The sequence below is a fragment of the Harpia harpyja genome, chromosome Z, assembly GCF_026419915.1.
Source record: "Harpia harpyja isolate bHarHar1 chromosome Z, bHarHar1 primary haplotype, whole genome shotgun sequence".
NCBI classification, from domain to species: Eukaryota; Metazoa; Chordata; class Aves; order Accipitriformes; family Accipitridae; genus Harpia; species Harpia harpyja.
Window position 1 is genome coordinate 43,662,537 of NC_068969.1, and position 27,590 is coordinate 43,690,126.

General features: G+C 50.9%; 1 protein-coding gene across 1 annotated transcript; it reads right to left on the reverse strand.

The window, feature by feature from the left end:
* On the reverse strand, positions 1-27,590 carry B4GALT1 (beta-1,4-galactosyltransferase 1). Its single transcript, XM_052777449.1, has 6 exons — positions 27,283-27,590; positions 14,651-14,886; positions 7,137-7,324; positions 5,559-5,681; positions 3,889-3,993; positions 1-3,294 (listed from the first exon to the last, which is right to left on the reverse strand). The coding sequence occupies exons 1-6, from the start codon at positions 27,551-27,553 to the stop codon at positions 3,159-3,161; spliced, it is 1,059 nt and encodes a 352-aa protein (XP_052633409.1). The 5' UTR covers positions 27,554-27,590; the 3' UTR covers positions 1-3,158.

Consider the following 27,590-nt stretch of genomic DNA (forward strand, 5'->3'; position numbering starts at 1 on the left):
TCATAAGTGAAAATACTTTATTTGACATCAATAGTAAAGTAGGAACATTGGATTATACATCCCATGATATAATAAATGATAAAAATGCAAAAGCAAAACCATCTACAGGAAACCCATAAGCAGTCCAGTACACAAATAACATCCCGGGGAAAAGCTGCATGTCAGGACCCTCCCTCATCCTAAGAAGCAAACGGTAATCCCAAAGAAACCAAGCATTAGCGTTTCCTTTGCAGCTATTTGTTCTGGGTTTCAACCGTTACACACAGTATCACTTTGAGTGTTGCTACCAGTACAGGAGAGGAAAAAACACCACCCACCACAGGTCATGGCCAGAATTCACATCTGTGCAACGCGAGCGTTTGTAGGAAAGGCCCCCGAAAATCCCAGGGAGAGAAATTTCATGGCCAGATTGAGTCAAGAACGTTTCATGAGTTTGACCGATACAGTTTACACAGCGACAATGAGATCTGGAAATCACGGGTCAGCACCGAAGTGCAAAACAAGCAATGAAAGCCAGCTTCGGCTTTTACATGGCTTGTGGCTTTAGCAGCAGAAGAGAAACTAAGCTACAGTTTCTTGCACTGCTAGTGTCTCTCTGCCAAAAACAGTTTTCAGATTTCCTGGTTTTCCAGTTTCCATTTCTCTCCTTTTTCAAGGCACATGTGTAGAAACCTTTGATTGCAACAGCCAGAAACAAGTGCTCAGACCACCTCCATGATACTCAAGGATTTCGACATATAGCCAAATGATGAGTTGTTACACGAACTTTTTTCTAATCTTCAGAGAATCCTAAGGCAAGGAGAAAAATCCCCCCAAACCAACCACTCAATTGCAACACGTAGCCCCTTTGCATAGCCTGTTAGCAGACAGACACCACTACAGCTGAAGGTCGTAACTCTTCAACTTACAAAAGGCTCAGCACAAAACTGAGGTGCTCTCCACAGAGACCTGGGATTTTCAGCAGAGCCTTGATGAGTTTTGGTGCTGATCTGCCACCTGTGGAAGCGGGGCCCTGCTTCTAAGGCACCTTTGAAAAAATAAAAAAATTAAAAACAAAGTCTTCGCCTGTGTCTCCATTACTGGTGCAGACTACAGCTACACCGATGTTTTGCAGGTAGATATTTGACCTGACTTCTGTAACACATCCTCTTTTTGTACACCCTTGCATCTGCAAGAGCCGGAGCCTGACCTGCCAAAAAGGAGTAATTTTTTAATGCAAAGATAAGCATAAGAGAGCGGCTCTTAAACACAAGCCTGCTTCCTTGTGCTTTGCTCCTGCTCCATGCACACCCACCTTCGCTCAGCTCCCAGCATGACTGAAGCAGCAAGTCTGGCCAGCAACAGCTTTTAAGCGAAGGGGGTCGAAAAAGTGAGACTGAAGAGGCAGCTCCCTAACTAAAGTCTCCGTGCATACTTTGAGCCACTGCTGGCCTAACAAGAAATGCACTGGCCCCTGGCCCCTGCAGGATCCCACCCCTGCAGTGCAAGGGTTCAGCAAAACCTTCAGGTCTCAACAAAAAAACCAAACCAAACAAACACAAAAAACAAGGAAAAAAAAAAAAGAGGCAGTGCTGAAGATGATCCCCAATACAGTGAGCGTCCCTGATTTTAACAGCCTTCAGCACAGGCCAAGGAAGTGCAAATTGCTGTGGTCAGAGCTGGTGGCAAAGTACTCACCAGAAGGAATTCAGTTCTCAGTTCTGGCTGAGAGCTTTAAATCACTTAAACCAGCTCCAAGGGTGTCAGCGCTTGAGGCTTTCATATGGTCACGGGAAGGAAAAGCAGGATGTCTGTACAGGTGGTGCCCTGGTGCACTGACAAAAAGCAGTACTCCAAAACATGCATGTTCCTCAAAGCCTGAGAAAATCAGAAGGGAGTTTCCCGACAGAGGACACACATTGCAACAGGCTTTAGGCAAAGAAAAGTCAATTGGATGTCAGCCCTGCTGTGAATATCTCAGCACTGCAGGAGATTTCATGGACAAATACACAGAGCAAATATAATACATGGCTTATATATAATGACGCACATAAAAAGCCTACTACTCTGAAGATAAAGGAGGCCTTGAATCATATCCTATTATGCTGCACCCTAGTTTAATCTGGTATTAAATATACTGCTTATGATATACAAATTACTTAAAAATTCAAGTTTTAAGCATGACCTTGCAAGAAAAATGTTGGGTTTAGGAAGCTTCAGACAATGTTTAAATAGCATGGTTAACTTTCTACCACTGTTAACAAGTGTCAGCAAATTTTAAGGCTGTAATTTCATTGTGCAATTAAATTAATTAATCTTTATTTCAGGAAAAAAAACAAAATCACCCCCCTCCACCCCCCCCAAAAACCCCAGGTGTTGTTGTGCTGAGGCAAAAAGTCACTATCACATCCAGAAGTAAGGTTATCTGAAGCCAGTGGTTTTTGCAGATGCCATCTGCGTAGCTCCCACCCTCTGCAGAGAGCTCACTGGCAAATTCTGGCAAACTCTGGCTCAAGTCACTCAAAGCCTCCTTTGAGGCTAAAAGAAATAATGACATTCATTGAATCCAGACTTGATTGTTCAACACTTGCTGTGCACACAGAGAAGATGTTTGTTTTGGTCACTATGAGAAAAAAAAGTATGATATTGTCTCCATTTAAAAAAAAAAAAAATCTAATGCAAAGCGTAAACTTGTACAATTTTAGCAGCATTTTACAGTCCTTCATAAAGTAAAACCAGAATTAATTAGAAGGAATGTTCTCATCCACCTCATTTAAAATACCAAATATCATGGGCAGTAATTGCTGATGCATCACAGTTGTAATCAGTGAAATTTGGGTCCAACTATTAACTCAACATGGAGAGCACTGCAGCAAATAGATCAGATTCAACATTTTCTGGCAAAGTAAATATTTACAACTCCTATGTACAGCTTCTGGACTTACAAAACAATGGAGAGCTAGAAGGTTGCGTAAAGTCAAGTTTGGAGTTTAAAAAAAAAAAAAGAAAGAAAGAAAGAAAAAAATCACTTGTCCAAACAATTTTGAGATGCTTTGGCATGCCAAAAGAGTCTTTTTTTTGTTGTTCATTGCAACTGTTACAAAACCAGCAGATATAAAGCATCAGTGAGGCCAGATGTCCTGGGCAACATAGGCAAGGTCTCTCTTGTGTCTGTGATGTTAGCTATTTGGTGAGCCAATATCCACTGTGATCTTTGTATACAGGGGGTACTTGTCAGTTCTTAACACCTTGTAGGATAGTGTATTTAAACCGTCAGAGCTCATTGTCTCCCTTGTGTGAGCAATTCGGTCAAACCTGCAGAAGGGGGGAAAAAAAAAAAACCAGGAAAAAAAAAACCAACAAAGAAAGGAAAACAAAAACTTTAAACAACCCGACTTTGCATGACATTTTTATAGCCTCTCAGGCAGCATCTCCGGTGTTTTAAGAACAACCTGAGTATCAGTAGGGGTCCCATAAACATCCAGATTTGGCCAGCCAGAGCAGTGGGCAAAGGCATCCCTATGGGATCAAATTTTAGCCAGGAAAAAGCAGCCAAGCTTTTAAATCACACAGGTCCTTTTCCAGCCCTGCACTAGAGCACAGGTTTTATACGCCAAAGACAAGCTGGAAACAATTGCTCAGAGCTTGATTTGCTGCGTTTAAGAAAAAAACATAAGAGGCATTCGTGCCATAGTGAAATCTTAGGGAAAAGCTCTGTAATAAGGTAAAGAACTGGCGAGGGGAAGGGGGCAGCTTACAGCTTAGGGAACAGAGAGGTCAGCAAGGGAGGAGATGGCTACAGGCTTTCTGCAATTGGGCTTTTTGCACAGCAAAAAGAAAGCCAAGCAGCCGGAGCAGCAAGGGCAGGAGGCACCCCTTGAATCTGCTGCAGGATGGGGGGAGACACACCTCTCAGGGTTGGGTTCGTTCTTCCGGTCCCGGGAATGCCGAATCATTCTGCACTTCCCAATGATGGCATCCGGACGGGATATCCCCATGCCTTTAAACACCAGCCTGTAAAAAGCAAGTACATTAAACACCTGTGACAGGTGACGGATGTGGGATGCTCTGCCACTGCCACACCTTCCACAAATTACCATTGGGTTTTGAGGTTTTGCCGTTTTGGTTTTTTTTTTTTTTTTTGAGGACATCGATAACACGTTTGCAGGCTCACCAACACTGGAAGGGGGGAAAGCCAGTCCCTTTCCACACCAGCACATCAGCATGGGGGAAAGAGACATCCGCCTGCCAGCACCAAGGATCTGCTAATTCACCGCACCCTCACCTGCACCGCCAGCTCCAACAGTGCCCAACACCCACATTAACTTTGCTCCAGGCTGTAGACTGGAATTTGAATGGGAGGCATCTAGTTTTTAACCCATCTGGAAAGGAGCCAGAAGAGCATTCATTTTTCACGATGTGGAAGCTGCAGTGCTGGTAGAAACTGAAGTGAACGGTGGTGAAGCAGCATGGTGGGGGGACATGGTCAGAGCCACAATGGTCCCAGCTGGGACCCACTGGGTGAGGGGCAGCCTGTCTTTATTTGCATGCTCTCTGCAAGGCACCTGCAGTTCATGGACACCAACGCTGGAAAAGTACCTGGTTTCTTCCTCTTTGCATCTCCCTTTTCATTTCTATATAGCGTCTTCTGCTCCTCAAAGCCTGAGTGCCCCAAAAAGAGAGGACTACCTCCTTGCTCTGAATGCCCTGTCCCACTGGAAGGTTGTCCCCCGCTTGGTTTGTTAAACAGAAGCTCTGAACCTCAGGAAGGTACAAGCATTTTTAGGAAGACCCTTCCTGAAGCCCTGAAGAGCTCGCAAAGCCCCCAGAAAAGACCACGCAGAGTGGTTTTGCCACCAAGAAATGTGAAGTGGGCTTCCCAAATCCGAGCTCCCCGCGATGATTTCTCACAGCAACTGCCCTGGGGACGGGAAAAGCCACAAGGTAGAACAATCCCATGTCCACCCTCTGCCCCGGTCTTCAGGCAGGGGTGGTCCCAGGCTGCCCTGTGCAAACACCCTCCTCCTCTCCTGCAATTCTGAGCCTTGCTCGGCTTCCTTCCAGGCAGGAAGCGACAGCTCAGGGCATTATTTAGAGCCGGCTAACAGCCTGACTGACAGACAAATGAAGCCCTCCTGGGAACAAAGGGATCCACTACCAGGCTGCAGACCTAGGCAAGCGTCAGGATGTGTTGGGCTAGATGGGTCAAGGTCTTCTCCACCCCGCAGGGTGCCCTGAATCCCCTTCCTTCAGCCAATACCTGGAGACCCAGAAGCACGCTGCTGCAACCCATGCACTGGCGTGGATGTTTGCAAGGCTGCGCGGCAAGCGAGCAATGCCTGTGTGGGGCAGGGGTGGGATTCTTCCAGCCGGATCTACTCCCCAGCACACCTTGGGAGCTGCAAAATGGGGTGCCAGCACCCAGCAGGAACTGAGCCAGCAGGTCATCTACCCAGAGGGGAGGCTCCCGTGGTCGGGTGGTAAGACACCCTGTGCCCCCCAACCTGGGCGAGAGCAGCAGGTCTGTGCTCTTCCCCACCCTGGAGGCACTCTGGGTGTCAAGTGGGGTATTTATTTACCTGTTATAAATGTCGTCATCTTCGCCACCCCAGCCCCAGTAATTGTTTGGGAACCCGTTGATCTTTGTGAACTGCTCTTTGCTCAAGGCAGACACACCTCCAAAATACTGATTGTAAGGCAACCTGGAAGGAGGAAGAAATAGGCCATTAGAGGAGGAGAGGTGCAGCCTGCCCACCCAAAAAGGGCTTGCCACCACCCTTCACCCCAGCCCACGGAGAGCCAGCACCTGCTGCAAGGTGCCTCCCTGCAGCAGGCAGCAGCACGTGTTTTGGTGCCCTGGACTCAGCTGAGGTAGAGGGAGCTGGTGGGCTCAGTCCCCAATACAGCTGGGAAGTATTTTGCAACTGGCAATAGCTGCAGCCTTTCACTAAGAAGTTCACTGTCTTCAAAGGACGGGCCAGTGAGATGCACATCAGCTCGCCAAAGGACAGATGGGTGACATGTGTGTCCCAGGAGCTGCAAGAGCTCAGTGAGGCATCGGAGGTGCTGCAAAGCCTTCTCTTCCTGCAGCTCTACTGCTTGCCTCCACACTTCCCAGTGCCCCAGAGGACAGCTCGCAGCCCAAAACTGAGCCGGCAGTGTGACCTTGCATGCACAAAGCCAACCAGCTCCCACTTGAAATGTGGGATGATTCATCAGGGGATCGGGGACAGACGAAATTCAGACCCACAGCATGAGAAGCCAGCCCACGCAGGGATCACCAGGACCTACCGCAAACCTTGTCTCTGCTTCAACAAGCAGAAGAAACCCCTGGGGCCTGCATTTCTCCTCTATGCTTCACCTGGCTGCAAGAAAAAAACTGCAGCTGCTGTAGTACCGGTGACAGTCCTGCTCCGAGCAGGGCTTGGGTCTGGAGTGGAGACGTGCAGGGGTCATCCCACCAACACCACTGCTGTATCTTTAGCACTACTGGCCACCATGGGGTCACAACTCGTTTTCACTTTATAGATGAGCTTTTAAACTCCCCCTTGGGGATTTGGGATAGAAAAAAAAAAACAAAACCCGAAAGGAAAAGCAAGACACATTTTTGTTTACAGCAGCTTGCTGAACCCAAATGTATGCTGAAAGGCATTTCGTTTTGTTCTGCTCTCAGATACCAGGGCAGGTCCCTCAGTGGCCCAAAATCAAACAGCCAAAAATATTTCGGTTTGCTCTTAAAATAGTGTCTGATGCAGTCTTTTTAAAGCTGCACATAATTCTCACTGTGTGAGAGTGTCTCACTTTTCAGACTGGGTGGAAACACTAGCTTCTTCCAGCTTCCAGCCTGAAACACAAGAAGGGATCTGCGGGCATCTGCAAAACGATGCACTCTTTAGCTTTTCCTCACCCTACGTTTCACTTTCCAGAAGCTGTGAATTTTAATAAATGGCTCAGCTGCATTTCTCCCCCTTCCTCCCCTCCAGCCGATCCCACTCGCAGCCACCCGCTCCCTGCAGAGACATGCATGCCAAGACAGGCTTTTGCCAGAGACATTTTCCCATGCTTTCAATGGTGGGTGGGGATGTGTAACGCTGCGCCTGGCCTGCAAGGCTAATGGCAATATTAGGAACAAAATGCCCCTCCAAAAGCCTTCTCACCTAAATCCAAATTTATCCATGGATACAGACAGGTGCCGTGGCTGGCTGTAACATTTGTAGGTGTTCCTGTCATCCATTGGGATGAGGTCTACGTCACTAAACACAAAGCAGTCATAGTCATACTCTTTCAAGGCCTCTGCGAATCCTATATTCAGCAGTTTAGCACGGTTAAATTCTTCTTCTCCATCCTAACGTAGAAACAAATAAAACCAGTTAAGTGACTTAAATTTAACAGTTGACATTAGCAGCTTCTTACCTGTTGCTGGATGCTGGTGTCGCCGCCAACACGTGCCTGTGATGGACTGAGCTCAAGCCCCAGCACTCACCCCGCAGCAACCACAGGACATTTGCAGCACCCCCCTCCACTCCACCCCGGAATGCTGCCCGAGGGATGATGGCATCCGAGCCAGCTGCAAACCATGGGGACAGCCGAAATGGCTGAGGAAAGGCTGGGCCTGGCTCAGCTCCCCTCTCTTGGTAGCAGGCTCCAAGAAGGCAGGTTTGATACTGAGCAGTCCGGTCCCCCCATCCCACTCCATGCATAGGCATTTTGGGATTCAATTTTAGGATAAAAGTTTATGGACCACTGGAGCAAGCAGCTGGGGCTTCCCAGAGCAGCAGAGAAAAGCAAAGAGAGACGAGCTCCTCCAGAAGAAGGGACCCTTGCTACAGAGAGAAACCTTGGCAGTGCTTTAGCTTACAGCCAGGACAACGACCATGGACCAACACCTTTCTCTGGCCAGGATTTCAGCACCCTTGTCCTAAGCTCTGCCACAACACGGCTGCGGGACTGTGGCACAGCCTCTGCTGAGCAGCACGCGTCAGACCTGATTTGCAAAGCACGGGGTGGCACCAGGAGCTAAGGTCCGATGCTCCTGATGCTCGCTCCTGCTCCTGTGCCCTGGAAAGGTCGCTGCTGCTTCGGCACGTGGCTGTGACACACAACCTTATTTACTGGATGGCAGGCCAGTGCAAGCTGCTTTCTGCAAGGGCTACAGCTCCCACACCGGACACTGCCACCCGCTGCAGCGCACAGCCCCTTCTTTGCTGCCCCTCTGCCAGCCGGATTACGGCATGACTCGCCATCTGTCCCGGGGGCCTCGCCAGGAAAACAAAACCAGGAGGGCTGTCACCATGATGGGAAGGACCTGAAAAGAGCTGACACCATGGCAGGGCATGTTTATCCCAGAGCAGGCGCAGTTAACGAAAGGACCTGCAGAGAGTGAAGGCACCTGCAGAGAGTGGGGGAGGAAAATCTCCACTCTCCTCCCTGAGCAACGAGGCGCTCAAGGAGAATCAGTCTGGCCTCTCTCAGGCAGAAACGTTTCAAAAGCACACGTGGCTTTGAGCACAAGTACGGGCTCGCAAATTGCTCGAGTACTTTCAAAAAACAACAGCATCACACCCACAAACCCAAGAATACCAGTGGTTTGAGAGTAAGGATTTCCAGTCCAGGACCCAACTTTGCAGCAGCAGCTTCAAACCCAAACCCTGTGCAGGGGAACAGAGCAGGCGGAACGGAACTCAACAGGGCGTTGCTGAAGGAGGCTGAAGTTTTTTGCCAGCCTGGAACCCAAGACTGCCAAATCCTTTCTCTTCTACCACACCCCACCTTTCTCCCTCCACACCCTCTGGGCAGTGTCGAGCCAAAGGACTCCCCCACCGTGCAAGCCATCCCCCCACCCTGTGGTACCTGCACCCTGCATGGGACGCAAATCAGGGACAGACAAAATACTGTGCCCAAGGAGCAGCAGCGTAAAACATCACCTTCTCCCAAACAGCTTTGCCTGGTTAATAAATAATCAGTTGGGAAACTGTTCAATCCAGACTGGTTAATGGACCTGTGGCCGGAGAGCTAACAGAGGTTCTTGAAACAGCCCCAAATATCTTTCAAACGAAGGTTTTAACACGCAAGTGTCAAACCAAGGTTTTCAAAAGCATTCATCACCTGCCTTGGGCATAAATTACTTCACAGGGAGGAGTGAGCTTTTGTGGAGGAGGATCTGAGCAAATTCTCAGCATCCTCGCCCGAAACAAAAGGGTTCATGCAGTAACTAAGGTAGTGGGAAGATGATCACCATCATGCATAAGCAAGAGCAGTGAAAACTTGAGTGCAGAAAATGAGGGCAAGTCGAACAAAGAGGCTGGGGAGAGGGAGAGGCTGAGGCTGTGGGATTGGAGGGTTTTCTTCCCCCAGCAAAGGGGGCTGCCCAGCCCCAGCTGCCAAGTGCTCCTCAGGTCCCAAGGCACCAAACCCAGGCCTGGCTCCATAGTCCCAAGGGGGACTTTCCCAGTGCTGGTGCAAAGTGCAATGTACTCACACCTTAAAGCACCTACTGGGTCCAGTCTAGGAAGAGTGTCCTCATTTCACACCCTTTGACTGCTCTTTTCATAATGAATTTTCAGGGCAAAGGGCACTTCACACCTATTTTGTGACCAGGAGAGACTCAGCCGTAATCAACCCACGCCTTTAGGTAGCCTCTTAACTCCTCTGGGTGACACTTAGGGATTAACAATGCTACAAGGAGCTGCATTTTTAAACCTCTGCCTGAAAAATCGCAAAGCACAGTGCACTGACCAGACCAAGAGTGCATGGGACCCCTCCTGCCGCCTCACCCACCAGACCCTGGCAGAGCCCACGCCAGGGCCCCAGGCATGGAGTGGGACCAGACACACAGCAAACACTTCACATGGGCACTGCCGCTCTCCTCCCAAATGGCCACACAGCTTCACACTGGGATCCAAAAGTCTGGGGCGGGGGGTGGGAATCACAACCGAAAAGAAAACAAAACCCCTCTACAAGCTGTTTTTTATTAACTTTACAGCGAGCAGGTAGCTCATGCAGCAAACTTTGCAATGCTGTTATCAATTGCGACTCCTTTGAGGGCAGGAGGCTAGTTTTCTGTCCCAGGAGGTATGCAAGGCTTTACAGCATGTATTGGAGCAAAAAAAAAGACTGAAAAGAGGGTTTGCTTTTTGCAGAAAGCTCTGTTTCTCTACCTAAGGCGATGTGGAAGCACAGGCGTGCTTGCAGTATCTGAGATTCAAATCTCTCAAAACTCAGAAATGTGCTGCAGGCTTCCATCTTTGACTGACCCCCAACATTTTGAATCAAAAAAAAAAAAAAAAAAAAAGGTAGAGTTGGGAAATCTCCTTTCTGTGCTGCTGTCCCTTCCAGGTCAGCACAGGGCACAGTACCACACACAACCCTTGAGAGAGCAGATAAAGCAGAACTGCAGAAACCTCCAGCCCTCACCTCTGCTTGGCAGCTCCTCATCCCGTGGAGGCTCCCTGTTATTTGCCACAAGGAAATGGATCAGTTTGGACTTGGTTGGACAGGGGAGCATCATCCTGAAGAGCTAGGCAGCACACGGGGGACTGCTGCTTTGACAATACAGCCAAGCTCTAGACATAGCCTCCATGCTTATTTCCTAGGCTTTCAACCAGAAAACATGTAGTCTAAGTATCGTTTTGCTTTTTTTTTTCCTGACAATTTTTTCCCCTATGTTATCTTGTCCTGAAATTTAACCCATGTCTGAGTTTAGTGCTGGTGTCCAGCACCTGTTTCTGGCTCCTGATTTTACTCTTTCTCTGCCAGCTCGTCCAAGTCCATCCCCATTCCCTGGTCCAGAAGAGACTGGCTGAAGGGGGACAACATGCTGCCTGAGTCCTGCAAGGTCTGACGCTGACTCCTTCTCACACCTGGAGATGATCAGCCTGAGCAAAAGAACATCCAAGCTTTTTTTGCTTCCCATCCCTTACCTTTGCTGAATCTGGTTTGCTCAGCCAGACCTACCAAAGGATGCTATCTTTTTTCAGTGCCAGACAGATAACAATGAGGGTTTTGGAACTGTCGCTCAAGCTAAAGGGCTTGCAAACCAGCAAGAAGCCATCTGTCCCCATTTTGTCCTGCCCCGCAGCTTCCATGTAGGAGGCAGCTCTGTGATTCCTCCTGCAGACAGCACAGCAGCGCAGAGGACCTCTGGCTGCACCTGTCTCACCTGGATCCTAAACTCGCCAGGTCTCAGGGAGGTAGCAGTGAGGATACATGTTTCTGGCTGGCTAGGAGAGAGCCATCACCTCCAACGGGAGGTTGCTAGCTAAGTCAGGGATCCGCCAAGGCAGCCCAAACCACACACACAACGTCCATGTGAAAGTCCACACTCCAGTGGACTTGAGCAGGTCAAAACAGATTTCCAGCGCCATACAGAGAAACCAGGAGACACTTTGCTGTTTCTGTGTCAGCAGGTGCCTCAGCACCATTACATTGCGCAGCAGGAGAGAGCAACCACAAGGGAAACTCGCCTCCCTCATCACTGCACGGGTAAGCAGGAGCCAAGCACAATTCCCTCCTTTGCCTGCATACCTGGGGGGTCGCAATACCCCCTGCAAAATAACATGAGTAAGTGCAATGCCCCAAACACTCCGCACTCACACGCACACACACACACACTCTGGAAAATTGCTACTGAGAACATTGCAGGTAATGCCAGGGGCCAGTGGAAAACGGTTGAACAACTGCATGGTTTTCAGGGAATTTGCTAAGTCTCCCCCTTTCCCAGACTTCAGTCTGGCTGCATGGGCATTTGCACAGGCTGAACTGCAGCAAGAAAATTCATTTCTAGACCTGAGTGCACAGGTGGCAACAGCTGAAGGCACTGGAGAGCACATCGGTAACAGTGGGAGCGAGCGGGCCTGAGAGATGCCACCAATTCACTGCTGCCTTCTTACTTGCTGAAGTCAAGCTCACATGGCATCAAATGGGTGCTACAAAAGCGTGCCCAGCTGCCTGTCCTCATCTCAGATTTACCTGAAAGTTCCTACAACTGCTACTCCATGCGTTGGGTTGAGGTTTTGCTGGGGGTGGAGTATGGAGGGTGAAGCATAATATATATTTTCCACTGGCTCCTGTTACACACCGGACATTTTACAAACATCATCCCCCTGACTTCAGCCAAGTCCTACTCTGAGGCATTCAGGCACGCAAGAAAAGCATGGTGGAGACATAACGGACTCGTGATGGAAACACATTGCGCTGAAAGGAAGAAGTTTGACATTACCAGTGCAGCAGTAGCAGGCCTCAGCGCTCCTCTTTCTTTCTATGAGATGCAGAGCACAGAAGAGCACGTAGGCAGCGTGTAAGAACCAGATCACACAGTAATTCTCCTTGCTTCAGTGATTGCTTTGATATAGACAGGATTAACAAGTAAAGGTAATATTTCCCCACTAGAAGGAAAAATAAAAAAAAAAAAAAGGAGGGCAGATGCAAAGGGAAGGACAGACAAGAAAAAGAGAAAAGCAATTGTCAAGAGAGCAGAGAAATAAGACCGTTTTCCTACTGTACTTCTAGCAGAATTAATACATTTTCTGCAGCTCCCTCTATACAATATTCCCACTCACCCTCGAGAGATGCATCCAGTCAGTTTACTACCACTGACCACTCTGCCTCTTCCAGACACAGCTGGTTAGAGGCATGCTGAAGGAGCGTGTTTATTTTACAAATCAAGTAGTCTTACTTGCTAACCTACATCTAACTGCTGGATGTGTCCAGGACATATATACCCTGTGTACTGCATGTCACTCCCACTCCAACTTTGCTCAAGGGATGCATCTGAAAAAAACATTTGCTTCCATAATTTTTGTGAGGTTTAACTTTAGAGCACACAGACAGTCCCAAAGCCCTAGCACTGGAGGACAGGACCAGAGAAGAGGAGGAGCCAGCAACGCAGGGCAATGCAAGCCAGCATGCGCCATCGCAGCAGCAGCGGGAACTCCAACCAGGCTTCGGACGCTGGCTGCCTTTATGTGCGCCGGCGCAGCTCCCCTCACTTTCCTTACGCTTCAACACCACTGATGGGGAAATACCAGCCCCAGCTGCACCACCGGCTCTTTACAATGGAGATGGCCGCTCGCCCACAAGCAGTGCCCCCCGTCCTCTGCAGAGCCGGCTGGTGAGCTACGCCTTGCCGGGAAAGCAGCAGCCCCCGCTGCAGGACCGCTGCTGGAAGCTGCATCGCACCCTTGCTTCTGAGCCACACTCAGAGAAGGGAGGCATGCTGCCCCACCACCTTCACCCACCTGCACCCCAGTGACCGGTGGGGACCGTGGCTCAAGCAACCTTGTGGCACCAGTAACTTGCACAGGCAAACATTGCACGTGCAAGGAAATGCAGCCTGAAGGACAAAGGGCTGGGGCTGCCCCGTGTTGCTGGACCGCCACGGCACCAGCTGCTCTTTGCATTACACAGGAAGGGTCTCCTTACAGCGCTTAATTTTAGGGCACAGCGTGCCAGCCTGCATGCTGCAGAAATACCTTGCACCCTCAGCAACGCGGCCAGCCAGGCCACAAGCAATCAGCTGCAGACACCGGAGCATCTTGGCTACTGTGCTTGGGAGCTACTGCTAATTCCCCACAAATTACTTTTGCCCAGAGCTCTGGCGCCCTGGAAGTGAGCAAAGTAAGAGAAATAGTAGATTCAGTTCTGTGAGGAAATGTGCTTTCAATTCTGTGAGGAAATTTATCGCTTGGGCGACCATTTTAAATATTCATGGTGTTTGATATGCCCAAACACATCAGCTGATCCGCAAATTTAAGGAGTTGCATTTAAAGAAGCATGTTATTTCATCTCAGTTTTTACAGAGCTGAGAAAACAGGATATAAACACATATCCTAGAGAGAAACTGCGCTGTGAGATTGTCCAGCCAGCGGTGTCTGCTGGAGCTCTCAGAACTGCATCTGCCCTTTCACGCTACAGCCCATGCAAATGCCTACACGTTTTAAGCTTTTCCAAGTGTGAACACCACCCACTTATTTAACCACCATTATGGTATAAATTAAGACAGCTTGTTCTGAGTGAAACACGCCTTTTTTTCTTTTTTTTTTTAAAGACAGGTGTAAGGCCATCAGATATTGAGGAATAAACCCAAGAACTCCCTCCCATCACTACTTGTTTCTTTTCTTTTCTATTCACCTGAAGACTATCACTCACCTGCTCCACTGCTACCACTTTGCTTTCTCCATCCTGACACTTTGTTCACTATTACTAACATGAACAGAAGTTGCTCGAGAAAGTAAATGAAATCCTACAGCTTTATGGCACACCCAATGCCAGATTAGGCATTAACGCTACCTTGTCATCTTAAAGATCTCTGTATGCAACTTCTGCAGCAGATGGGAAAAGGAACATTTGGAAAGAGATATTAGATTGGGTTGTGCTATTAGGGATTTTTTCCTTCCTCACCAAGTGGTTTCTTTAAGCAGAAGCTCTTTAGAGTGAATCGTGCCTGATCAGAAGAAGGGACCTCAGGTTTTCCATCAAAATCATCAAAGCAAAATTGCTCATGTTCATTTTCACTTTTTTTTTGGCACTACAGCATTTGGGTTTTTTTAAAAAGCAACCTTATGCCTGCCTGCCAGCCCACTGCTGTTCAGGGTAAAGCAACCACTCCTCTGTTTTAGGGGGCACAAGCACTGTTACGAGAGCGGTGTAAAGCCCCGTGTCTTTAGCATCTTACCTGGTTGATAACATACACTCCATAATCTAGTTGCTGCCTTTGGAGAATTGGGTGCAGGTAATAGAGCCAGTACTTCAGGTGCTCTTCTCGGTTCCTGAATGGTATGATTATTGCTACTTTCTGAAGTGCTATACAGTCCTTTGGAGCAAAACGACCTCCTGCTTTGACTTCTGGGTTTATTCTCACCACTTCTTCCAGGTTCACAGGCTGGGAAAACTCCACATGTAGTGCACCAACTGGAAGAGATGCACAGCACAAAGTGAGTTAGCACACACCATTTATTTCTCTGAGCATACATCCTTTACACACATTTGTTTTGGTTTTTAAAACAGGTTTGGATCCAAACAAAATCCCAGTGGTACACCCAAATCCCACCTGTACCGAAAGCAACTGCACAACACCATTCAGAGCAAACTTGCAAATGCTGTAGCCTTTCGGTGTCAGACCCCAACCAAGTCGCTGATGCCAAACGAGTCTTGAAAATCCTCCTATCTGCATGGCAAACCAACAGCTGCACTCCCACTGGCACGAGTGCCACAAAACCAGACTAGAGAATAGCGTTGCCCTCTGCGCTCTCACCCACCTCGCACAGCGTGAGAGTCGAGCACTTCAAAATTAGTCCTGCTTTCCTACCAAAGTAATTACTTACGCCAAGGCTAGCCACAGGCAAAGTGAACAAAACCCCCTTTCTTGTTTTTTTCTTATAGATACTTTCCGTGTTCTGTAGGCATGCCCATTATTTACTAAAAGTCCTGTATTAGAACTGCTAAAAAAAACGTATCCAGATTTGCATGCAGGTTGGCAATTCCTGCGCATGGTTTCAACAGCGGCAGGTTTTGAAACCACCAATATAATCTATGCCACAACTGGTGTGTAAAACTGAGAAGCGCCCCCCAGCACCACAGAGAGGATGGTAGCCTCTGAGCTGCTTGAGGCCGAGTGCAGGGAGAGAAGGCAGTGACAGCCCCGGGCACCGATAGAGCCAATAAGACCTACTTTGCAAGACTTCGGCTCATGCGTCTGCATGAGTGCTCTTTGCTTGCCAGGGCTTCTCTGCTCTGCCATGCTGGCTCTGAAGCAGTCAGTCCCTCCCATGCAGCTGTACGTGGGTCCAGCGCTCAACATGGCCTTGCTGGCCACAGCCCTTTTGTGGATGCCCACTCTGAACATCCAGGCTGGCCTTTCTGCAGTATTTGCTTCCAGCTGCTCCAGCCCTGAGGAACAGATCTGCTGCAAAAACCTAAAGAGCACAGCAGCTGCCTGCAGAAGGACCTCTCTGCTGCCATGTCTTGCTCCCAGCAATGGCAATCTAATAAATTGGGCTTTGCAGGCACACTGGGCTCCCACTAAAACCTCTGCAATGGGGCGGGATGCTGAGGCTCCCATGCATAAAGCAGAAGGTCTTCACCATAACACTAGGCTGGGGATCACTCCTTAAAAGATGTGGCTGCTGTACCCTCCCCCTCTCCTCCATCTGGGTGTGAATGCGCACACATGCGTGCGTGCACACACTCGCACACGTGTCTTAAGAGTTACTGTCTCCTCGTTGCATTTGCTGAAGAGACGTACACTGCACTTACGGAGCCCCTTGAGAAGGGGTGCAAGTGATTTTTAGAGCTCTAAAAGACGGTGGCCGCCAAACCAACCTTGTGCATACCCCAACATGTGACTACTAAAAAAGCATAAATAATGCTCCAGGCTCACGGCTCATTCCCTGGTTATTTATCTGGAAGAAGCTACTTCAGCTAGTTCAGTTGTGCTGCTCCACAAACCTGTGCTCACTCAGGCTGGAGATGCCAAGAAGGAGACCAGCCAAACAGGCAGAGGTGCTGCTCAGTGTACCCCTGGAGGCAGCGAGGAAGCTTTGGTGCCTGATTCACTGCCTGCACAGCAGAGGCAAGACCTTGCAGAAACCGGCATCACTGGCAGGACACAAAGGGATCTCCTTATCTCTACATTTTGCACAAGTTAAATGGGCAAGTTTGCACGTTTCCCTCTCACACGAGGAGGAAGCAGCAATTTCTCAGACTCCAGGCACCGGGATCAGTCTGCCCATGCTCTCAGCGCTCCCCTGGTTCCCAGCTGCACCCCCGATGTGCCTGCCCGGTTCCCCATCCTCTCTGCCCCACGGAGCAAGCTGGCTCCTGGGGATGCCTGCCCTGCGGCTGCACGGCCAGGGCCAAAGCCTCTCCAGTCGAAAAGCGGCTTGCAGGGAGCGCTCGCTCGGAGAGTGCTCTGCAGTGGGAGGAAGAGGCAAGAATGAGAGGAACTGGGGCAGGAAGGAACACGCAGTGGCATGACTGGGGACCGGAGCTCAGCGGTGGCAGGATCGGGGGCCAGGCACAGCCACCCCCTGTGCCAGTGGGACAGGCAGGGGGCAAGCACCACAGCAGCAAGGCCAGTGGGGGCAGGAGGGGGAGAGAGTGCGTTGTTTTCTCTGAATTCGGGCACTGCCTCCCCGCCGCGGTAGCAAGCGGCCTCCCGGAACAGCTTCTGGCCTCGACCCACCTCCCAGCCTGCTTCCCCCCGCCCACCCCTCTGCCCCCCAGCACCACCTCCTTGAGAAGACCAGCGCTCACAGTTAGGATGATGCTACACTTCTGGGCGTCAGCGAACAGCAAAGGGAATTGCACTGGGCACGGTTCACCTATCCGGCCATGGCCAGCAAACGGGACTACGTCGGGCATCTGCGCCCAGGGACGTTATTTTCCTGCTTTGCTCGCGCCCCGCCGCCAGCAGTGGGACCGACCCGGCCGGACACCGCAGGAAGCAGCGGGGCGGAAGCAACACATCCCTTCGTGGGGCCAGGCGCCGGGTGGCTGCCATCCCACCGAGCAAGCCCCTTCCTGCCCAGGACGGGCTGCTCCCTCTGCTCGCAGTTGCTGCTCCTTCTGCTCCCAGCTGCCCCTCTGCTCCCAGCTGCCGCTCCCGAGAAACAACCGTGAGCCCCATCAGCCCGGGGGGTGCTTTCTGGTTTAACGAACAAAGGCTCTTTTAATGTCTCGCACTCACTCAGCACAGCATAAGGGGGGAGGAAACGAAAGTTTGCCATTTAGGCGAATTTACAGGGGAAATCTCCCGCTGGCGGCTTGTGAGCTCCAGCTGGGCAAGGACAGCCACAAGCGTTTGGACACTGCAAGCAGGGCTTTTTGCAGGCTGGCACCCGCCAACCCCCCAGGGCCAAACGCAGACCGCTCATCCTGCCAGCGCTTGCTCTTGCTTGCCTTCAGGAGGCTTCTGGAACACCAGCAAAGAGAAGATGGGAGAGGAAAACACATCCATGATAAAAACCAGCTGCGGAAGATGGAGATTTAACAGTTTCAGAGTCTTGAAGGACACTGGTAAGAAAGGATCTGTACTGCTCTGACCTTCAGTTAATCAAATCAGTTTTAAAGGCAGCACACCTTCTCGCAAATGCTGCCCCGAAGGATGCAGCCAACATGCAGGTCAGTGAGAAGACCCCAGGCACCGGCGCTCTACATGTACAGCAAGGCAGCCGGTTCTAAGACAGGCTTGACACAAATCTCCCAGTTAATAAGTTCACTGGTGTCAGTAAGAATACGAAAATGTAAAAACCTGAATAGGCTGTTTTCAAATACAGAACAGCTAAAACAAACTAGACTTCGTAAAGCCATGTGGCTGACAAAAAGCAACAGCAACATACCACCCGCTGCAAATCGACACTTTCAGTTCTCTTCCCAAGCAGTACAAGGCTAAAGCCAAATCTGCAAACACAGCCTTTCCAACTGGTGACCAGAGTCACAGTTCTCGTTGCTAATTTTAAATCATTTTGACCAAAATTTGACTACCTGGACAGCAAGCAGCCCCAAGGCTGTTGTCGCCCAAGGATGCTGACTCAGGACATGATCTGCCGATGCCAAGAAAGCGTGCAAAGTTTGCTGTGAGTGCTGTCCCACCGACCAAAACTGTATCCCTGTCTGCGTTTACTCAGTAAACTTTCCAGCCCGGTTCACTCCATCTCAATCTTTCCTGCTTCTGTTCAAGGTGACTGGCTGACATAGGAGCCACCATATATTGAGCCCCTGCTAAAAACAGACAGGCATGACAGAGCTATCTGGACTTGCAACTCCAGTCACCCATACAGCCTGGGATTTGTAGGCAGATGCCTTTTGCGTTCGGAGTTACAAAGCTCCAACAGAGCAGCTTCACGAGCCTCCACCGTACATTTTTAGCAGAAGAAAAACCTCGAAAACATGAATAAGCAACCACCGGAAGCTTGCAAAAGACACAAAAGCACGACATCACATCCAAACACTTCGGAGATTGTAAAGGGAGGTTTTAGCTGGCAGTGGTAGGGTAAGAGAGAGAGACACAGACCAAAAAAAAGCCAACCCCCTCCCGCCCCCCATCTCTGACGCTCAGAAGCGTTTCTGCTCAAAGGGAAGGTGCACAGGAAAAGCACTGTGCAGGCACTGATACCGGGGGCCGTCGTGGTGCACACAAACAGGAAGCAGCTTCTCTCGCGAAGAAAAAGGTGAGGCTTGCAAAAAGCCAGAGGCAGCGCAGCACTCGCCTCGGGAAACCGGCCCACAGCCCCAGTGATCCTCTCGTCCCCCACTTCCCAATGGCCACGCTTGCCACAACAGCTACGCCTCTTGCCGTCTGAGGCTGCCAGCACACATCCTTCCCAGTGCTCACCCTGCTGACCCAAATGAGAGGACCCTCACACAAAAAGCCCAGAATCCACTCAGCCTGATGCTATAATACATCTAGAGGCTGCTCCACCCTCCCTGGTCCACAGATACTAGAAGTGTTGGGAAAACTCAAGCAGCAATGCCCCACAGAGCCAGAATTGTACTCCTGCATCCCCAGGGGGGCTGCGAACGGGATGGCACCATGCTCCATCCAAGAAGGTGGTAGCGGGTGGTACCACATGGGGCAGCAGCCACAAAGGGCAGTCCCGGGGCGTTCAGGTGGGAAGGGGTGGGGGAAACCCCTTCCCCAGGAGGGCTGTGCAGCCCCAGCAGAAGGAGATGCAAAGAAGGGCAGCTAAGCTCATGGGCAACTTTGGAGAGATGATCCAGCAGACTGAATCGCCCTCCCAAGCACTTCACTGGGAAAAACGGCAAAATTCACCTGCACATTCTCAGCCAGGCACAAATCTCAGATATTTGATTTAGTGAGAATGAAAGCAAAAGCATACAGCACGGAGGTTGGAAAAAACCTCTCCCCAAACAGAGAAGAAAAGAACATTTCCATTGCCCTGGTGGAGAGCCGGGTGCTGCTCTCTAGCTGCCGAGCCACGTGCACACTCACACTGCCATGCTTAGACAAACCTCATGCGAAAGGAAAGCTGGAAAAGAGAAGCAGAACTCACAGACAGGGCAAAAAAAACCCCAACCACCTCTCTTTGCAGGGGCCCAGCAGAAAAGGGAAGGGCCTGTCAGCCACCAAGTCTGCCCTGGCTGGGAAAAACACAACCAGCTCCACCCTGGAAAACGTGGGGGCAAGTCCCCTCACCCCAGGCTGTGGAGCAGGGGTTGCTCCAGCCCCCAGACCCACGTGGCAGCTCCAGGGCAGGCAGGCAGCTGCATCCCACGCCTCAGCGAAGCAAGCATTTCCTATTAAAATCAGCTAAACTTCAGAGCTCTGCCAGTGCCTACGCAGGTGGCACCAACCAGGCTCAAATTGGGGTTCAGTCCCGCGGTGGGGGGATGGGGCCACTGGAAGGGACAGCCCCAGCGCCCCTCGCCCAGCTGGGTCCCCCAAGCAGCCTCCTGTCCTGGCATGCGGCCCACTGGCCAAGATGGCCACAGGGACATCTCTGTCTCCTCAGAAACTGGCTGGCAGCTGCTGCCCCTTGCTGCTTGCAGCCCTTGCTCCCCTACGAGTGTTTTAAAAAAATGAATAAAAAAATCCTTGACTCTGGCTAGAAATATCCCAACGAGGAAAAAAAAAGCCTTCCCAAGGACCAGGATACGTTTTCTTTGGCTGGTCTACACTTGCAAAGTTGCATCCCCTTACAGAAGTCAGCTATGCCGGCCCAAGGCTTGAGCCTGCTACACCAGCACATACCCCATCTTGGGCAGGCTCACACAGCATATGGCATCTGCCAGCTGGGGACACCAAAGACAAACAGGCTGAAAAAAATGAGGATACATCACATGCGCTGGCAACACTGGGTCTACATGATGGCAGGTCTGCATGATTAACTGAGCAACTACAGCCAAGGCAAAAAATTTCTTAACCCAACCCCAAACACTGCCTATTCCAACACAAGGTCTCACAGTAGCACATGGCGTCTTTAAAAAAAAAAAAAAAGGGGTCATCGTGTCTGCGAGAAGGTAGTTTTGGGAGAGAAGCAAAGTCCTCATCGGTGGCTCAAATCCAGCACACACTTGCTGCAGCGGCTTTGAACCGTCTGCCTTTGAGCCGGGCAATCTGCATGTGATTAGCCCTTCTCACTGCCACCGCAAAATTAAATTCCAGGCCCTGAAACAGCAAACTCAAAACAAACAAACAGAGAGGCCCGGATCAGAAAAAGCCTGAGCTGCCCCCCACCAGGAACCCCCCACCCTGCTGCAGGATGGGACAGGCGGACAGGGGCTCTCCCGGGCTGAGTGGCATCCCAGGGACGCGGCTCTGCCAGGGGGAGCCCCAAATGGCAAGGCAGCCCCCAGCCCCCCCTGCTCCATCCCATCCCATACCGCTGGCTGCACCTGGATCCCAGCACTGCCCCGGAGCTGGGGCGTGCTCCCCAGATAGTGGGGGGGAGTGCAGGGTGCCAGAGGTGTGTCTGTCTGGCCAAAACTCAGCCAGGGCTTGTGCACCCCCAAAAGCACGGGGTGCCACCTGCAGCGGGGAGCGTGGGAAGCGAAGACAGGAGCAGAGCATCGCATGCCTGGGGAAACGGCTGCTGAAACCCCGCTGCCCCCAAGCGCACAGGTTTGCGGAAACCTGTCCTGTAAAGTCTTTACAGGGCTGTTTCCAGCTTCAGCAAGACATGTTTGCAGGTAAGTGCCCTCAAAGCGAGTCCGGTGACACCCCAGCCTGGGGACCGGTGGTAGGTGAGGTGACAAAAGCGGCCCTCTTTCAGACAAACATCTGCAGGGGCCTGGGGACTGCCCCGAGCTCCTGCAGCTCAGCTGCAGCTGGGAGGCTGCTGGAAAGGCTGTTTGCTGTGCCCCCGCATCACCGGCAGCCTTGGCCACCACTTGCCTGTCTGGAGGTGCTAATCCACACCTGGCTCACCAAACAGCTCTCCTTGCAGGCAGGGGCTCTAGGCACCGATTTGCACAAAGCAAAACACCGTCCCGGTGGGGACAGGCTGAGCAGCGAGACCTCCAGCGCAGACAGACGGGGGCAAGCTGGACACTGACACTGCTCCATCCACATCCCAGAAAACCCCAGATCTTTGGCCCCACCACTGCAGCCCTGGTGTGGACTGACCAGCTCTGTCCCCAAAACCTCAGCAACCAAAACCCCTCCTGCCCGGCGGGAGGGAGGGAAGGGAGCAGTAGCGGCAGGGTGCTGGCTGGAGAGGAGGGTCCACCAGGGAGGAGAGGACGTGAGCGGTGGAGTCCAGCAGCCCAGCGCCTCCGGCTTGCTCGTGAGGCCACCAGACCCAGAGCACCTCCCTGCTGAGGACTGTGCACCCCCAGCACGCTACCCCTTCGGGTGGGGGGGGCCCTCAACACAGCAACAATGTCCTCCATCTGCTGAGCGAAATCAGACTAAGGAGCTCCACACCAGAGGAGCAGAGTTGAGAGCTTAACTGAACTCTGCATCCAAGTGCCGTTTGGGAAGCTGCAAGTGTCTGTCTCTTTCCAAACACAAACTTGGCCCAATTTCCAAAGAAACTAGCATTGCTTTGGATCAATGCTGGCAGAGCAACAAGCACATTATAAAACACTAGATGCATGAGACAGAATACTTTCCTTTTCTCCCCAGCACATCCTGTCTGTTGTGCCACGTCCCTGAAATAGCTTCTCTCCAGAAAGGAATGGTACCTTTCCGAGTTAGTTTGCAAGCCCGATTAATAGTCCTTGACCTTCACTTTGACCAGTTAAGAGGATGCTAGGGATGCTCTCACCACAGAGGCTGCTCCCTGCCCACCAAGAAAGCCTGCACTTCAGAGGTATGATGTGCTCCCAGCCACATGGGTAGCTGAGGAGCTGTCAGTGGTGTTGCCAGGATTGCACATCTGCTCCCTGCCAAACATCTTAAACATATTCTTTGGAGAAGTTTAACACAGTTTCTCAACCTCTCTTTTGAGGCCAAGAAAGCCTAACTTTGAGCGAACTGGTCCACGTGTTAGTTCCCCCTCCCCCAGCCCTCTCCATACTCTTCGAGTTTCTGTTTTTCTTTTTCAAAGCAAGGCAGCAGAGGGACACAGCACAACCCCAGCTTATGGCCATAAGCGAAGTAATGCACGTAGCACCCGGGTTGGGGGGGAGGCGGGAGGGAGCGGGGATAGCAGCTGTATCGGAAAGGTTGAAAAGAACAACAAAAAAAAGCAAAGCAGACAATAGCAAGTTCAGATGAGAGTTGAGGGAGATGCTGCGCGTAAAGTAAATCCTTTCTCCACCACTTGGTACTGTTAAGTGACCCCACAGATTCAGAGGCCCCCAGTTTCTGGGACAGAAACCCCCCACAGGGAGACGAGAGCCCATGACTGCTGGTGGGCAATGTGACCGGAACCAGAGCCCAGGCATGTCAAACCTACCAAACCTCGCCGGCACAGTCACCACCAGAAGTCGTCTTAAAAAATGGTGTTTTCAGCACCTCTGAGGTTTTCGCTCTCTCACACCAAATTATGCTCCCCTAGGATGCTGCCAGTGCTAAAGCATCCTCTACCCCCGCCCATGCAATGTCCACATATACAGGGCCCTCAAACTAGATTATCTGTGAATTCACTGACCTCTCAGGCAGCACATAACCTCTAAAAACTTCTGTAATACAGGCACTAAGCATCACAGGCTACGCCTGTCTCCTCTGAACAAACCTCAAAGCATCAGAATATCCTCCTCATTTATCTCCAGCATCTACAGTTTAGAGTGACTGCTTGCACTGATGACACAGGCATCAAAAGTGGTGCATTGAAGAGAAAGCCCATGCCATGTAGGTCCTCCCACCTCCAACCAAGCAATGGCTGCTCACCCACAAGCTGGCCAAAGGAGCTTCTTTCTCTCAATTTTTTTAAACATGCCTCGCTAACAGTGGGAAGCATCAGTTTCTATCCAGGACTCTGGCATCTTGAATAAACAGGTGTTTTTCTTGCATGCCCAAGATCACCCAGCAAATGGCCATTTGGAAACTGTATTCCTTTTTAAACATTAGTGAAAATGAGCGCAACTCTAGTGGTTTGTGCTTTGGACAGTTCACTGGTTCACACATTAACCTAGATTTTTTTTGTTTTGTCAATATCCCTTAATTATTACAGTTTGGGGCTGTCAGTTTTCTACACTTAAACCTGGGGGTGAAAAGCTATTGAGCCAGACATCTGACTGCAACATGTTTAGCGCACTTGGGTCATCTTTGCCATGCGATGCTCACAGGGTTGAGGGTAAGAACACATCTCTTCAGTCTGCCATCCCTTACCAGCCGCAGCTGGTATCTAAACAAGGGTCAAGAAAGGCTAAGGAGACAGCTGTATTCTAAAATAACCTCCATAAACAACATGTGCTCTCGATTGGGCAGGACTTGAAAATGACATCCCCGAAATACTGATAAGCCTGTCCATGAGATTCTGCTTTCAGACTTCTGGCACCAAAAGATAAGTGCTGCTTTTGCAGAGGGATCTTACTACCACAGAACCTGCCCCCTTCCGCACTCCCTCCTAAAAACAGCAGGCACATAACTACCCCATCAACAAACCACAAACACCTCATAGGAAAGGCAGAAGAAAAGCATTTGACTGTTTTGAAAGCACTTAGGTCAACATATATACTACTCGTATGGAGCAACTTCTTTTAATTAAAAAAAAAAAACCTTACTGTTCTACAGCTCCTAAAGAACGTAACAGTTTGGGGAAGGGACACCTGCCAGATACCTCTGGGTTTACTTGCTTTTGGGCTTCTCAGAGGCTGACATTTCACTGCAGCAAATGGGCTCTGCTTCTCGATACCCCATTTAAGACACTCATTGGCATGCAGCTCTAAACTAAATCCAAAATGCTTGTATTACCTTGTATTAGAGAATTTCATAGCTGTTAAGGACTTTTAATTCAAAGTTGAATTATAGTATTATATCCCCAGCCCTGATTTACCCTTTTAAATTGTAAACAAAGGCAAGTGAACCATAAAAGCATTTTACATTTGGCAGTTCCTTGTAGAGATTAAACCTCATTCAGCTAATGCATTTGCTGCAGAGTGAGACAGCTGGAATTGTAAACTACTCTCTCTAAACATTGCTAGAAAGAAAACTCTGGGCCTCTGAAACGAGTACCTGGCTATTTGACCATTCAAAAAGCTGGAGCAGCTCAGTCACACATATCCTGCATGATTCATCACATGCTTCCCAACGACGGCGGGGAGGAGGGAGGGAGGAAAAAAAAAAAAAAAAAAGATGAGGTGCATTTCAATAAATTTAGGTTTATGCTGAGGGAACGGGGCAGTTAGAGCTACCTGTTCCCATCAGAACACTTCTCCATGTCTTTGGGAAGCTGGGAATCACAGAAAGGTCCTTGCTGGTTCCTGCTTGTTACCTTTATGTCGGTAAGGAGCTTTGTGCACAAAAATAAGAGCTTTTTGAATACTGGGTGGGTGAATTGTCAGAAATGCCTGCAGAGTGTACACATCTCCATCCCCCACACTGACCCTAGAGATACATAGGATGTTCATCTGGGCAGACTCAGCTCTGACCAACATCTGAGGCAAGACAGGATTATTTTACAAATGCTGTTTGCTACCAAAACCTGAAAAGAGCAGGAAAAAAATAAATACCCGTCAGGTTTCTCACCTATATGCTGGCTACAAACTTGGAAGCCATGATGGTGCCAGCTTGCATCTGACTGCACCACCCCACAAGTACTGAAGGTAACACAGCTAGAAACCATTTGCCTACCGCGTTGTAAACAGCTACTTTCTACATGGCCCCGTAGCTCCCTGAACATCTGTAACCACTTCCAATAGCCTCATCTGGCCTCTGGCAGATTCAGCAAATTGCGCTGAAGATGTTACAAAGACAGTATAAAATATTTTAATTGACCCTTCAGCAACTAACTCTGATAACGCTTTGAATCTTGGAGCATTTCCCTAAACTCCAGGCATTTCAAAATCACATGACTCACTCCTGAGAGGATCATGGTAAGCGGAGACCATTTAAAGCAAAGCCATATTCATAACGGGCTCCCACATCCACTCTGTGAGGACAGGCTTGCACAGCCGCTTTCGACTTAAAGTGATCTAAGGGAAAAAAAGTGAAAGATGTGAATCAAAAACAACAACAAAAAAACATAGCACAGTTCCTTTTAGTGACCTCAAAACCACCTTCCTAAAATAACAAACCAGTCATTTGTTATTCAGATGCATTGATCCATAAACAGCTGACCAGCCAGCACCGAGAGAAACTTATGAATTTCTGTGTCGGTTTCGTAAATTGAAAACCACAGGTAGCTTCTTGAAAGTCTCTTCCCCCATTGTGATCTCCGGTAATAAAGGCACCCGTGCTAATGTGGCACACTGATGAAGAGGGAGATGATCCCCAGCCTCCAGGACCCAAATAGCTTGTGGCCAGTTCACTGTCAACTGGGACGCCAGCAGGTCACGGTAACGAACTCTGCCTCCACCACAGGAGGGTCTATTCAAGGAGCAGCAGCTACAAACAGCAAGTTGGCCGAGAATCTTGTAAGGGGAGGAAGAAAGCTGAAATTCACCTTCCTCCCCACCTCTGCCTTGTGACGAAGCCAGTGGATCAAAACAGCAGCAGGTGACCAATGTAAAAACTGGACCACCGGCAGGCTGCAAACCCGCCAACAGCCTGCCAGCCTCCCAGCACCCAAGCAGTCCTGGGAAAGGCCTGTGGGGAGCACCGCTCCAGTGCAGATAAAACACACGCCAGGCTGCCACGTATCAGGATACTGCATCACAGGACCAAATACGTGGGAAGCGCCGCTGGGATGCATAACAACTGTATTCATGACCCTGCCTCACTGCGCTTTTTAAACCTACGCCGCTCATCGAGCAGGTCCGCACACACAAAAGGCTGCGAAAGTCTGCACAGCACAAACGGCCCGTCTGACCCTCCCCGTGAGATTGCGCAAGAGGAGTATTTTGGGTAGAGTTCCCATGGGAAATTACCCAACCTCTCCGGCAACCAGAAGCAAACCCAGCCGGTCGGGGAGGCAGCGCTCCCCGAAAGCGCCGGGGCTCCGCTCGCCGCTGCCCTCCCTGCGCCAGCATCCGCGCCTAGGTACCACCCCCCCCCGCCCTCAAACACCGGCTCCCCGGGGATTCTCCCACAATCCCCCTCCGTCGGGCGCTGCCAGGCTGCGCCGGCCGGCCGGCGGCACGCGTGGGCAGCCGCGCCGCTGTCACACCCTCCCCCGCCCCGCGGGGACAGAGGGACATCAGGACGCAACGCGCGGCGGCGGCGGGACCCGGCAGCCGGCAGGAGGGGCAGGATGCCCGCCGACCCCCCCCGCCCCCAACCCCCGACGGGACGGCACTTACCCAGCAGCGGGGAGGGCTCGGGGCAGGGGCCCGGCGCCGGCGAGGCGGGCGGGGGCCGGGGCCGGGCGGCGGGCGGCGGCGGGCGGGAGAGCGGCAGCGAGAGGTTGGCGACCGGCGGGCGGCGCGGCGGCGGCTCGGGTCTGCCCGGCGGCCCCAGGGCGCTGCCCGCCAGGTAGTAGAGCAGCGTGGCCGAGAGGTGGAGGACGCAGAAGGCGACGAGGAGGCGGCAGGCCCGCTGCAGCGAGGTGCCGGGCAGCGACGGCTCCTTCATGCCGCTGCGCTGGCGGGGAGCGCCGCCCGCCCCGCGC

Coding starts and splice junctions, on each gene's coding strand:
- B4GALT1 (XM_052777449.1), bottom strand. CDS start 27,553: ATGAAGGAGCCGTCGCTGCCCGGCACCTCGCTGCAGCGGGCCTGCCGC. Junction 7,325..14,650: donor GAGTGTATGTTATCAACCAG/GTAAGATGCTAA, acceptor TTTCTACGTTAG/GATGGAGAAGAAGAATTTAA. Junction 5,682..7,136: donor ATGGATAAATTTGGATTTAG/GTGAGAAGGCTT, acceptor TCCTCCTTCCAG/GTTGCCTTACAATCAGTATT.